Source organism: Cyprinus carpio, chromosome B19 (genome assembly GCF_018340385.1).
Source record: "Cyprinus carpio isolate SPL01 chromosome B19, ASM1834038v1, whole genome shotgun sequence".
Taxonomy (NCBI): Eukaryota; Metazoa; Chordata; class Actinopteri; order Cypriniformes; family Cyprinidae; genus Cyprinus; species Cyprinus carpio.
This window is the reverse complement of record NC_056615.1, coordinates 22,849,421-22,863,890: the sequence shown is the minus strand read 5'-3', so window position 1 is coordinate 22,863,890 and position 14,470 is coordinate 22,849,421. Positions and strand designations below refer to the sequence as shown.

The 14,470-nt window shown below is 36.3% G+C and overlaps 1 protein-coding gene across 1 annotated transcript; it reads left to right on the top strand.

Annotated features, from left to right (window-relative positions):
- Nucleotides 1-5,813: 5,813 nt before the first annotated feature.
- Nucleotides 5,814-12,888, top strand: LOC109067969 (ribonuclease ZC3H12A-like). The gene is made up of 5 exons (XM_042745992.1): nt 5,814-5,995; nt 6,811-7,384; nt 9,948-10,193; nt 10,281-10,381; nt 11,052-12,888. Exons 2-5 carry the CDS (start codon nt 6,846-6,848, stop codon nt 11,969-11,971), a joined length of 1,806 nt encoding a protein of 601 aa, XP_042601926.1. The 5' UTR covers nt 5,814-5,995; nt 6,811-6,845; the 3' UTR covers nt 11,972-12,888.
- Nucleotides 12,889-14,470: the final 1,582 nt, after the last annotated feature.

Here is a 14,470-nt window from a genome sequence, read left to right as displayed (position 1 = left end):
AAGGTACTGCAATTGGCGCTGCGCGGTTTTATGTATTTTTTATTTATTTTTTGTATCAAGTTCATTCTCTTCTGGCATACACCGCTTCTAGCGGGCATTATGACGTCACGTAATGCCACGCTGACCCGCTGCTCCTGCGCACTCGCGCTCACACACCTGTCATTACAGGCGCGCGCGGTGGATGAATTGTGAGAGAGTGGGGAAGTTGAGCAACCAGGCAACCTTATACAAATTTTTTGATATGCCCACAATTATATCAGGTGTTGTCAGAGGCGGACCAAGATGAAGTGGGGGCCCCAGGCAAAATTAAAAGTTGAGGCCCTTCTAAAAGATTATTTTGTTTATACACACACAACAACATACAAAAAGTAGTAGTTAAAACACATATAATAGAACATAAATTGTTTATTTTTTTAATAAACTTTAATAAACTTTTTATCTTCATCTTTATGGCAGAAGTTAAAATACTATACAATACAATCTTGAAGATACAGTAAAATCTTCATATTTACAGTAACAATTTATTCTGAAGCAATATTTTCATCAGTGTTCATACTCAAATCTGCATATTTTTATTTACCTTTACAAAGGCCTATTTTAACAAATGCATAAATAATGTTTGGATATATTAAACATAAAACGTTGAATACTGATATTTTAAATTATTTAAGTAAATAAAAAAATACTTTAAATGTGAAATTAAAATTGCCAGTAGGCGGCAGCAAGTCACTCTTAATAAGTGAGTCATTGCGATTGAACTGAATCATTTAAATGTTTGATTCATTCAGGAACGAAACACCGTCACGTTGATCAGATGCAAAATAGCCCTGTGACCACTGATCTCTATTACAGATCAGTGGCTGTGGCTTTGTTTGGAATTATTTATGTTGTCGAAATAGTGCAAAAACAGGCAATATGTGTCTCTTAATTAACTTCTAGTTTATTGAACTGTTGTAAAAAAAAAAAAGAAAAAAGAAAAATTTTATATATATATATATATATATATATATATATATATATATATATATATATATATATATATATTGCAATCATGCTCATTTTTGGACTCTTCATGTGAAATTGATTAACTATATGAAGTGGTATAAATATATACATTTTCTGTCAGGGGCCCCCTCAAAATGTGGGGCCCCAGGCAATTGGCTGCCTTGCCTGCACTATAGCTACACCTCTGGGTGTTGTCCATTTACTCACCTCGTAATTGAGAGAGGCCCATGAAGTAATTGGTAACTACATTTAGGTTTCAAAACCATCTTTTTTGCTGTTCAAAGTAATTTTAATGTTCAAGGACTCATGCTTCTTGTGGCTGAACAATTACAGACAAATCTGAAAAATAAATAAATAAAATAAAATCACGTGTGTTTGTGCTTTAGGAAGTTATAATATGAGGCTATACTGTTAGCGTGATGTTAGCCCTTAACTGCTGGATGACACAAGTTTGTTAAAATGGTAGGAGTGGGTTAAGTTGAGCCAGTGGATCACCCCTTATGAAGGATTATTTTACTGTATTTCTATCTTATATTTCATTTATTTTAGACCAAACATTTTTGATTCCGTTCTTTGTTTTGAATTAGATTTTTTTTCCCCTGACAAATTTAAATAGATGTTGTTTTTGAAATTGTATTTCCCTGCACAAGGCTCCAGTCCATCACAAGGCTCACAAATAGATTTTAAGAAGCCATTTTTATTGAATTTCTCTTCTTTTGATATAGCATGAGCTGAAAGTGTTCAGTTGTACTTCACTATAATCAGTGGCACAGTATAACCTTGAGCCTCTCCCTAGGCTCAGTTTACCCCTCACTGGGGCAAGTTGAGCCAAGAGACCACTTTTATTTTCATTATTATTATTTTTTTTTTTTTGGAAAGCCATAATTTGAAAGCTGTTTATTTTAGATATAAAGTGATTATTCCCAAAGATGCATCACATCCTGAAAGTTATGTATATATTTAAGTTGTACCTAAGTTATGGTCATGTGCTCACTTTAAACACACCGTAGTAAAAACTGGCTCAACTCACCCTGCTCTCCCTTACATTCTGTTGTATTATTCATTCATTCAAAATATTGTTCTTTCATTCAGTTAATAATCTGTTAATTAATTTTGAAGACAGCAGGTGTAATTTTCATACTTTTTACTAGTAAAAAAAATAAAATTTACTGATATTTTAATGTATTTATTTCCATTTTTCCAAGTCATGAAACAACATAGGGCTAACTGTAAAAGACTAACATTCAAACATTTCAAATCAAATTTTTAGCTAACTTTTTTTTAAATAAATGTATAATATTTAAAATGTGTGACAACTTGCCCCAAACTGACATTTAAAAATATCCTGCTGCTGAAAACACAGTGTACCCAGTTAATTAATATCTTCCTTCCTCACATAGTAGGCCTATACAATGCCTTGCCATGATTTTTAAAGGCACTAAAATGCTTATTGATCTTAAAAAACTTTATAACTGACAGATGAATTTGAGGATTTTCATATGCTGTCTATACACCGTGAATGAATGCAAACTATTTCAGGGCTCATTTTACATTGACTGTTTAGGCAAATGTAGTCAAATGCTGTATAACTGCCTCAGTTAAATATGTAAAGTATATGGCAAAAGGAAAGACTGCAAACGTCACCATTTTCTTTGACTTTGACTTTAGTGTGTTTATTTTGGCATGGTTGCTTTTACAGGGAACTCTTGTACTGCAAACATGTGGAACTGTTGAAGTCTGGACTTCCCAAGATATTGCAGGTGATATTTACTATTTTGCAATAGCAATGTTCAATAAAGTTACCAGTGATTTTAGCTCTTTTGAAATATTCAGAGACTCAAGATCAAATCACAGCCTATTATTATAAGCTTTATACATAATTAACTCTTTTCATGTGTATCATAAGATTATATCCTTTATAAAGAATTAACTCTTCTCATCTATATCAACTATAGTACTGTTGCAGAAGGAAATAAAAAATAATGGAAAAACTTCAGTCCGTTTCTGTGTTTATAGTGAAAGTAGCATTGTAATAAGTAAGAAGAATATGGCAAACATAAAAGCATTTAGACTGATTGATTTTGAGAGTAAAGTATATGAGTTCCATTATATTTCCATATATTGAAAATATTATTTTTCGGCTATCTTTACGTGTGAAGGTAAAAAACAAATCAGCATCTCTGAAACTCTCAGTTACAAGTCAGTCACAAATGGATGAAGAAAATAGAAAATAGCACACTTCTATCGGCTATATCAATACCTGGAAAACACCAAAGCAAACAGATACCTCCACACCAATGTTCCAAGCTTGGGGATTGCACAACCAACTGGATGCAGGCATGCATTTTTTGACTTGCACGTGTCCTCTAACAGCATCAAGTATACGATAAGACTGGAAACGTCCAGGAATCAGAGACCCTTATTTATTTTTTTAAAAACTATGTTGACCTTCCTTGTAAAACAGAAGAAAGAGACTGTTGCTTGGAGTAACTCCAGATGAGGGTGCTGTCGCTCAAGTCACAAATTTGTTAAGACATGATGAATTGTTGGCATGTGTGGACAGACAAAGAGATTCAATCTCTGAGTCAGGTGAGAGGCAAGATAGTCTTGATTCAGAGTTAAACATTAGAATTAGAACTTCCTGCTCATATCACAGAATTGAATGCAGACATGGATACAATAGAAACACAAATGAGAGAAAATATCAAGTTAGCTTCACAAAAGTGTGAGCAGGAGATGATGCTCACATACACTGCAAAGCACAAAGACGCTGCATAAACAAGTTGAAAGACAAAAAGAAAGACAAGAGAGGACCAGGCCTGGACTTTATTTTGTGTTTTGTGTGTGGCAGTCGTCTGTGAGGGGCTGCCACTTTACTTTAATTTTGTGTTTGTTTATTTTATTCAAGTGTTTGAATGCTTGCTGGTTCCTGTCTCCTTCCCATTCTATGAACTTTGTTACATTGGTGCCAAAATCTGGGAGGAAGGAGGGATATGCTGTCGGAGAGCCCTCAAGGGGGTCGCAGTGCTGAGGAGATCGGGCAGCAGGAAGAAGCGGAGAGACCACCAGTGGCTGCCTGAGGCGGTGGTGCTGGAACAATGGAAGACAAGGTGGGACGGAGGGCTCACTGCAGTGCTCCTGGGTCGAGGAGGGGTGGCTTCCATCCAAGAGGGAGCGGAGGAGTCGGCGCCATTCGCCTGGAGGCCGGAGCCTGCTGCTGTCCGCCGTGACTGGGGAGGAGCAGGAAACTGGGGACTCACTGCCGTCTGCCCTCGAGGGGAGGAGCCATCGCTGTCTGCCAGGAGGTGGAGCATTGGACCATCCACCAAAGATGTCCAGTACCATCGCATGGCCCCGCTGGTGAGAGCCTCTCAGCTGGTTGAGGACCAAGCAGCGGTGTGTCCAGGAACCGGACTGAGAATTATTTATTTTTCTTTTCCTCTCTCCCCACAGGAGAGGAACATCATGCAGAAGTTGGAGAAACTTCAGCACAAGAAGAATCTCAATCCTCAGACAAGGAACGTCATGCAAAAGGTGGAGAAACTTCAGCACAAGAACAAGAATCTCACTCTTTGGGTGAGGGACATCATGCCCAAGGTGGCCAACATCCCAGAAAAAAGATTAAGAGAAATTGCCACAAAGTTCATGCAAGACCCCAACCATCTCCTTTACTTTAAACATTATTAGTGGAATGATTCTTAGTGGAGTCTCTTTATAGAATAAACAATTACCACTTAAATATTGAACAGTTACAGTTTTGAACTACAACATATGTATAAGCAGCACTCAAACACATCCTGTCAGTCAAATAAAATATACAAACATACAAGACATCATTCATTATTTGCATGTCAAGTGCAAGAAGTCAGGTGAGAGGAGACTAGTTGCAATCTATGCAGCTAACTGTGGTCTGAGTCAGTGTTCACTTAGGGGTTTCCCTTTTTTGCAAACCACAAAAGAAATTACTTTTAACACATACCAAAATGTTCATGATTCTGTAATTGTTGTTTTCTTGGCATTTGTGTTTCTTGATACCAAAGATAACATCAACCAAATGTGATAGTGTGAAAATATGTGGCTGTTGCTGAGGAACTACTTACCCGGAGTAATAGTGAGAATTTAAAAAAAGCACCAAGAGTACGCCCCCCCCCCCCCCCCCCCCCACCCCCAACCCCCTCACTGTCTTATGCTGTATATAGATAGGGGAAGTGAAATGTACAAATGTAGAACATGTGAATTAATGTTTGCTCTAACTTTTTGCCTGTTTCAGTTTAATTGAAGAAACTAATTCTTGGAACAATTTCTTGTATTGTTTAAAAGCAATAAATAAGTTAATGTTGTTATTGTTGTTATTATTATGCTTTTAAGAATTCAACAGTATAACACACACATGTTAAAAATAATAAAATGTTAAATTGCATGAATAAAACTATTATTAAAATTAAAATAGTTTTGTAGGCTATAGTTTCTTTAGATCAAGTATGGGCTTATGGGTGATGGGTTTTCCAGGAAATAAAAGTTAATGTTCTCATATGACATCAGTTATCATGTGATGTGTGAAACACTTGATTCGAATGGAAACTTCTATTTTTAAACGAGTTAAGAAGGCAAAAACAGGTACTGTAGTATCAACAGCATTATATTACAATTTACATATGCAGCTAGTGGGTACCTTACGACTAAAAACAAATATTTTTATAGAAATAAAAAGTTAAATAAAAACGCTAACTTGTCTACAAATAGTAGCTACAACATTTTACAACTTCCTTATTTTTAAAGTGAATTATTTTTAAATAGCCTTTTCCTTTGAAAAACAAAGGCCTCTGTGACGTCATCGCTTCCTGGTTTTGCGTTTGAAACTTAAAGGTGTGCCGACTCTCTCTCCGGTATTTTGCTGCTTTGGATTCAACGGGAGCGAAACTTACGATCTTATCAACATTATTACAAGAAGACAGCAGCTCGAAACACAAAGAGAACGGTTCAAGTAAAGGTACGTACAACTTTTATTTTGTTTGTAACTTTTCCAACTGTTTGTACATATACGTACACTAAAGCGATAGTTTAGGTATATTGACGTTTCTGATAGTTGACATAGACATTTATATAGTAACCTGATCGTAAACTGTTTAATGTCTACTTATATTGTGATTTTATGTAGAAATTAACTTTAAAAATATTGGTAAACAAAGTGGTGAGGTTCAAGAAGGGGACAGCGCGCGTCCATGTGCTGGAATGCGGGAACGCGCCGCAAATAAAGAATATGGAAACAATGAAATAATGTGATGTCGCTGTTATAACTCACTATTTCATAATCTAAAAAGACAAAATGAGTAATGGGACCTGTTCGTTTTAAAGTTAGGCAGTGAAGCCTAAAGTTTCACGTATGAAAATTATATTTCCTGTGCATTAGCAGACTTAGATTTATTGATTGTATAGCTTGTTTGTTTATAGACTTTAGTACAATTTTTTTTTATGATTACGTGTTATTTAATACGTTTTAATATAAATGCAAACTCTTTCATGTTTAAGTTATTTATTTTTATAGCTTTAATATATTTTAATCAAATATTGTCTATTGAAAAAAATCTATTGAATAGTAGTTTAAGATTCATAATTAAATTCAGAAATGTTTGAAATATTTACCAGATTGTCACAATACATAACTTCATTGTTATGAGATGTATAATATCTAATATAAAAAGATAATTAGGTGCATTGTAGTGTTATCTGAGGCTATAAATAAAAATCGTAAGTAGCTATGAATGCTTTGTTTATTATATCTATAATTACACATTCTCTAAACAGGTGTGACTGACAAAGACGTTTTTCCGGATGAAGAGATGAGTGCTGAAATCAGCACCATCCCCACGTTACAATTGTATTTGGATTCCTTTTGGTCTTCCAGCGTAGGATCCCACAGTTCTGACATTAACACCACCAACGCATGGGTAACAGCAGCCAGATCTTTGTACAGCCCTCCCGTTTCCAGCAGCATTAGAATGGACCCGGCCCAGTCCAGCCCAACTCCAGATGAATCCTCAGAACTGGGCTCTGAGTTTCAGGCCCAGCTCGACCTGTTCCTCAAGCTGGGGTTTTCCCAAACGCAGGTCCGTGCCGCTTTCCTGAAACTCGGCCTCAACGCAGACACCAACAGGGTTTTGGGTGAGCTGATACAGTCTGCTGGGGAATCAGAGGAGAGAGAGGAACCTACAGCCTCCCCGGTGCTGGTTTCACGTGGGGATGCTTCCAGTAAAGTCCAAAGTGCCCAAAATCACTGTCATAATGCTCCAGCAGTCGTCATTAATGCTCCAGAAGAGCTGGTAGAAGATGAGGACGCACTCAGACCAATAGTCATTGATGGGTCTAATGTAGCCATGAGGTAAGTTTACTGTAAACATGGCATGTGCTAAGATTTTTTAAGAAGTGTTTACAGTGACATTTAAGTCTCTCTCCCACCACTTTGCTATTGTAGTTGTTTACAGTCAATTTAAAGGTGATGTTATGTTGATGTTGACCTTTTACTGTGTGTCAGATGTTTAACGGGACATTTAAATTTGAAATATCACAAGATAGCACTTTTTTTTTTTGTAAAAGTATAACTGAACATAAACTTTAAATTTGGAATAATTTGGATTTAATGGTTTTGAAAGAAGTCTCTTATGCTGCTGAAAAGTCAGCTTTGATATCACATGAATAAATGATGTTTGAAAATGTATAAAAATTAGGTTGGTTGTTGTTACATAAGACTTTCTATTTTTAAGGAATAGCTTTGCCAAAAATTAAACCTTTTACCTTCAGCCTTCAGTAATTGTGTTTCCTTCTTCTTTTTTTCCTGACAACAGAGGTGGATTTGTGTTTATGTAAAGGTGTACAACTTGACTGAATATCTGGTTTTCGTGTTATGGATGAACGTTATTTGCTATTCATTGGACAGACTGGATAGTATTTTAACACTCCCTTTTTATTATTTTATTATTTATAGTATACACTTAAACACTTTTTACACATTGCACAATATTATTTTTCTCCTCAAATGCTTCAGCATAGGATTTGCTGAGTAATTCATTCTAAATGTCAGACCAGAACATCAGGAAGTTATTTGGAGAAGTTAGATCATATGTTGCCAGAAAAAATTATATTGATAGACAGGTTTTTTTGTGTGTGAGAGAGGACTTATTTAACAGTGCCTACGTGTTTAATGATCTTTTAAAAACCCTCCCTTTGTATTTCACCTGCATTTGCAAGTGGAGTCCAGATTTGCTCCTGCAGGCTCCTGTGTTGGTCATCACTCCAGTATGCAAATAGTCTTATATGCAAATCAGCGTCGTTTCCCGTCCCCTCCCTTCCCTCTCTTACTATCCTGAAGGAGAATGTCTGTGAAAAGAACGCTGTGTAACAGAACAGGCCCAACAGCATTGCAACACAGCTTCTGATTGGATAACTCTGCCCACCTTTGCTATTTTGTTCCTATAAATCAGACGTTTTTAATTACCTCCCAGAACAGACAGTTTTCAAACACCCAATTCTGTTCCAAATCGTTGATCTGAGGTTATACACCTCAGTTTTTGGGTAAAAAATATTATTTGTGGAAGATTCTGGCAATGTTCATTCATAAACTAATGTGCATAAGCTCAGTTGAAAGAGGCCTACTATCAGTTAGTTCCAAAAAGAAATACAAAAACTGCTTATTGAAAGGAAACATGTTGATAAAAAGATTGAATCCAATACTTAGCAGTAATATAGCATATCAAGAAATTCATATAATGATTGTGTGGAATAGTTAGTGGTTGTATAGTGTGTCAAGAAATTCACTTTTTTTATTGATGTATGAATGTCTAACTAAATTACACTTGGAATACAGGAAATACAGTTTTAGATTTTATGTCTGGTCTTCAACGTCAGGTCTCAAATAATAGAACTGGAAGTATGGGAAAACCCCAAATTGATTTTATTTGTGTAGCTGTTTGAATGAAGTATGTCATAAGATATGTTGGCAAGTACCTGGGGTTTTTAAAACCTTCGTAACTTCCTTATAACATAAAGAAGGCCACAGTGGAATAATACAACCGCTGCTTTTGCCGGGTAAGATGTACCAGCCTGTTTGATCTGCATTGTTTGCCAAATCATCCTAAGTTTGACCTAGCTAGAGGGAAATAATGCAACCCCGTGGTTAGTGATTATTCTGTGCACCCAAAAAACAGTTGTGATGTTGATCCGTCTTGACGGTTGACATTATATTAACTATGCAAACCTGTGTAAGAATGTTTGAATTCCTGCTAAACTGTTTATGTGTAAATGGGCACTTGTCCAATGAAAATCACAAGCAAATTAAAATGGCAAGAATCTTTTTTCCCTTGGGCTGTTTGTTCCGGCTGGTACAAAGGGTAACTATATACCAAGAAGACCATGTTTAGTTTCAACAAAATAGACACAGTGTTCCAACAAGATCTGCCAATCAATGGTAATGTCAAATTAATTGCACGTTATACTGTTAATTACATCAATATTTGCTTAGAAAATACGTTTAAGGACATTACATAATTGTGGCAGACAAAAACATTTAATTTAAAATTGCAAAAAGTGCTAGTAAATATTAGTATATTGCTTGTTTTATTTTCTTATCATGAACATAAACCTCATGCATCTCTAGATTTTCAATCTGTCCAAGGTTTGCACTAAAAATATATAGAGATATTTATTCACAGCCATCTTTAACCGTTGCATAGCTCAATGTTTTGTTTTAGCATATTGCATATTGAATTTTTAATCAAGGTTAAATTAGTATGAAAAACTAGTCACTAGGCATTTAATTCTACAAGTGCAAACATGCATTTAAGTGTTAAGTGACTAAATATGTTAATTTAATTATTGTACAGATTTTTAATAATTGACAAATAAAAGCAACAGTTGTAAAATGCCAACAGAGTTGACATTTCATGAATGTTTTTCTCAGATCAGCACATTCTGCGTGAATTAGAGCGGAGGAAGCTCTTGGTATTCACACCTTCCAGAAGGGTGGCAGGAAAACGAGTGGTTTGCTATGATGACCGTTTTATCGTAAAGCTGGCATATGAATCAGACGGCATCATTGTTTCCAATGACACTTACCGAGATCTGCAAGGAGAACGTCCTGAGTGGAAGCGTTTTATAGAGGGGAGGCTTCTGATGTATTCGTTCGTCAATGACAAGTAAGTGCCATTGCATTTTGGTCTTCGCAACATACGTCAAGTTGTTTGATAGCCCAATTTGATTAAGTTCACATTGCTTTTGTGTAGGTTTATGCCTCCAGATGACCCTTTGGGAAGACATGGACCCACCCTAGACAACTTTTTGAGGAAAACTCCACGCATACCTAAGAAACAGCCCTGTCCTTATGGTAAGAATCAATTTTTTTTTCCAACTTTCATTAATGATTGACATTGTACTTTTTCTAGTGAGTTTATGCAGTCTTGCAGTCACATGTTGGTGTAATTATCAAGGTGTGGCTTGACATTTTTATTTGCCATGGCCCACATAAAAAGTATAACCCAGATATAAGGACATAGGCAGAGGGTGAATCAACTCCAGGGTTAGGCTAAAAGCAGCCAAATCTATTAACTACAAACATCATAAATCTGTCTTTTTAGGCAAGAACCAGACATGTCACGTAGGCTTATAAAATGTTTAATGGGACTGAATTTGCATTTATTGTGATTACAATTTAATTAAAACTTTAGAAATGGAAAATTATATTGGCCTGAACGTCTCTGAATGGCCATTGCATTCCTAAGCTCAACAGATTGTAAAAACGCATTAAAATGAAATATGGTGCAACATGAGCAAATCTTTATTTAATGCCGCAGTCGATATAATTTGTTTGTGCAGGGGCATTTTTGCCCCAAGACCCCGTGGCCAGGGGAAGGCCTTACACAGATGGATTGACAGTGAAACTTTTAAATGGTAGACACCCAAACTTTTGAATGTAGCATATACCATGTCTTATCTGTCCACACAAGCATAGCATGTATTATGTGAACAAGAATTAAAATCTCCTATTTTCAATACAGGAAAGAAGTGCACTTATGGAATCAAGTGCAAGTTCCATCATCCGGAGCGAACCAAGCAATCCCAGCGTGCCCTGGCCGATGAGCTCCGAGACAAAGCCAAAATTTCATCCACACTGCACAAACCTCAGCCTGTTTCCAGTCGGAGTCCACCTCTGGAGGAAGTAATGGAACAGAAACTCTCCCTGGATACTGGATCTCTTAAGAAGAGTCACGCCAGTGAAAATGTCCTTGTCATTAAAGCAGCCCCCCAGCCAACTCAAAGGAAGCTTCCTTTGAAAAAAGAACGTCGGCATTCGCCAACAAGTCTAGATTCCTTTCCCAATGGATCTCAGGAGCGTTTGGATTCTGGCTTGGGTTCCTACGAATGCCATTCTCCTGAAGCTTGCCATTGTGATCGCTACTGCGACCACAGGAAGTCCAAACCATCCAACAGTGGGCGGCATCGCTACATTCCGGCCAATAGCCAACCCTGCAGTTGCTGTTCCTACCAATCCCTCAGCACCGGTGGAGCCGGTCAGCACCATAGCATGGGCCTGCCCAGCTCACCAAACCCAGGTTACAGTCAACCCCGGTATCACTCCTATGGAGGAGGTCCAGTTTACCCACCTGTTAACATGTCCCAGTATTCATTTCCACACAGCAGAGGGCCTCCTCCCCAACAGGGCTACTGGTCTGACCATTATGGTGGCTATCCTCCAGCATCCCACAATGCCATGCAGCCAGAGAGAGGACATGGACACTGGTCGCCCTCCAGTCACAATCCTCAGTGGTCTGAACGGGAGCAGGTGAGGAAGAAATTGCTTGCAATTTTCAACGCACGTTTGGTGGACAGAGCCATGGACATGTTCCCATATCTCCTGGACCCACAAAGACTGGCCGCAGAGATTTTGACCCTTCAGTCTCAGGATGGGGCTTTTTAGTTTATCTTTGTTGAAGGACTGGATGACAAGACAAAGATTCTGGCACCAAAGTGTTACAATAAGTTCTCAGCCGCAACCAAAAGAAGTGATTTGACTGGAGTTTGTTATGTAATTCAGTGTAGCTCCGCCCACAGTGAAATCTCATTGGTCTACAATCCCGCTGTTTTTGTTGTGCAGCGTTTTTCTTTTAGCGAGAACACAAAAATAATTTTCGTTGGAGTCTATCACATAATGCAGTGTAGCTTCAACTACCGTGAATCTCATTGGTCTACAGTCCTGCTATACGTCAGATATACTCTGATTGGCTATTTGTGTCAAGTCAGTGGTGAAGCTCCACCCACAGTAGAATCTCATTGGTCCACTGTTCCGCTTCACATCAGATTTTATGTTCTGATTGGCTGTTCTTGTCAAGACATACAGCGTTTCGCTTTTAGCAAGGCCAGAAAAACGACTTGACTATCAGTAAAATTTGCAATTCCTAATCAGGACACATTTTGAAATAAGATTTGAAAATAGACATATTAATGTCTACACAGTTTTAAAAATACAGTTATAGTTTAGTAGATGTTTAATTTTTGTGACGAAATGGACTCAATTCAAGCCATTAATTAGATTTTATTTCTGTTGTATTTTTAATATTGTTATTTGACCTCTAACTAAGGTGAAATCACTATTGGTTGTATTATATAATTATTATCTTGCTGTGGTTCTCAAGATTATAATATCAGTTTTGTTTCATTGTTTAAAAAAAATATGCAATCATATTTGATAATGGAATGGCAAATTCTCAGATTTATTTGTGGAAAAACATTTTTTGTGTTTTAAGCGTTATTATTTGTGACCCTGGACCACAAAACCAGTCTTAAGTCGCTGGGTATATTTTTAGCAATAGCCAAACTAACATTGTATGGGTCAAAATTATAGATTTTTATTTTATGGCAGAAATCATTAGGATATTAAGTAAAGATCATGTTCCATGAAGATATTTTGTTAATTTCCTACTGTAAATGTATCAAAGCTTCATTTTTGATTAGTAATATGCATAGCTAAGAATTCATTTGGACAGCTTCAAAGGAGATTTTCTCAGTATTTAGATTTTGTTTTTTTTGCACCCTCCGCTTCCAGATTTTTAAATAGTTGTATCTCAGACAAATATTGTCCAATCCTAATAAACCATACATCAATGGAAAGCTTATTTATGATGTATAAAACAATTCAGAAAAAATTGACACTTAAGACTGGTTTTGTGGTCCAGGGTCACATTTGTGGTTCTGCACGAGATGCAGTACTGTGTATGTTGAATGAGTTGGCACCGTGTGCCGTAACTGACATTTGTTAAGCAGAACTACCACAACGGTAGAAGAGTACACACCCTTTGGTGTATTTTTTCCATAACTTATAAAATATCCTCAAGAACGCAAGCATCACCAGTGTATCTTGACAAAAGTTCTCAAAGTTCTCAAAGGTAATTGCCAAAAGCATGGAAAAGTTGTGGAACTTTTGGTGACTCTGTTAGTTTGTATTAAAGCTGTTTAGAGTTCAAAAAGTGAGTCGGCAATACTAAGTAGGCAATTTTTTGCCTTTTGTTTATTTAGCTGTATGTTCTTTGCCCATTTAAATATGTCTTTGCTTTTTATGCTGTATCTCATATTATGAAAATAAAATGCCATATTTAAATACACATACCATTATTTGACTTTTATTTGACTTGCTTGTGATGTTCCTCTGACATACATGAGCAGACTTGACCTTTAGAAGCTTTAATGCTGCAGGCAGCGGCCTCATTTTTGAAAGATACATTCCACAAAAATCACTGTTCCCTTCTAGAGAACACCTAATGTATATGCTTACATTTACCGCAGACAGGTTTCAATCCACCTAACCACAGAAACCTAATGACAGGCATTTTGACTCAATGATAATCAGCCTAATAGACATCTGATCCACCAACATTTGAATGTCTTGAGTTTTCTGAAACCTTTACCTTGCATGGAATGAGATTCCATATTGAAAGGGCAAATCTTTCTTCTCCTGGAAAAGCTAATGGTATTTATTATCATATTATTGGCAGTAGTAGTCATACAGGACAACCTCACTTTTGTTCATTTTACCTCACAACTCAAGGGATAGTTGTAGTGATATTCTCAAAATAAAAGCTCTAAAAGTAAAAAAAAAACAATAAAAAAAACAATAACATAAAATACAGATCTTTTTTGAAATAGTTTTGTTATTTAGGACTTGGCTTTTGTTCTTTTTAAAATATTTATATTATTTAAAACTTTTTTGCGTACTTGTTAAACCATGCACTCATATTGAAAATTTAAATTAAAATTAACGAATGCTATAAATATATATATATATATATATATATATATATATATATATATATATATATATATATATATATATATATATATATATATATATATATATAAAATAGAATAGAATTACACTGTTTATGTCATACAAGTAATATAACAAATTCAGGGGGAAATGGCC

Bases quoted from the DNA above. Each gene is read 5' to 3' on its own strand.
- LOC109067969 (XM_042745992.1), top strand. From the start codon at position 6,846: ATGAGTGCTGAAATCAGCACCATCCCCACGTTACAATTGTATTTGGAT. The intron at 7,385-9,947 runs GTAAGTTTACTG...CATTTCATGAAT, and splicing joins GGGTCTAATGTAGCCATGAG to GTTTTTCTCAGATCAGCACA. The intron at 10,382-11,051 runs GTAAGAATCAAT...TTTTCAATACAG, and splicing joins GAAACAGCCCTGTCCTTATG to GAAAGAAGTGCACTTATGGA.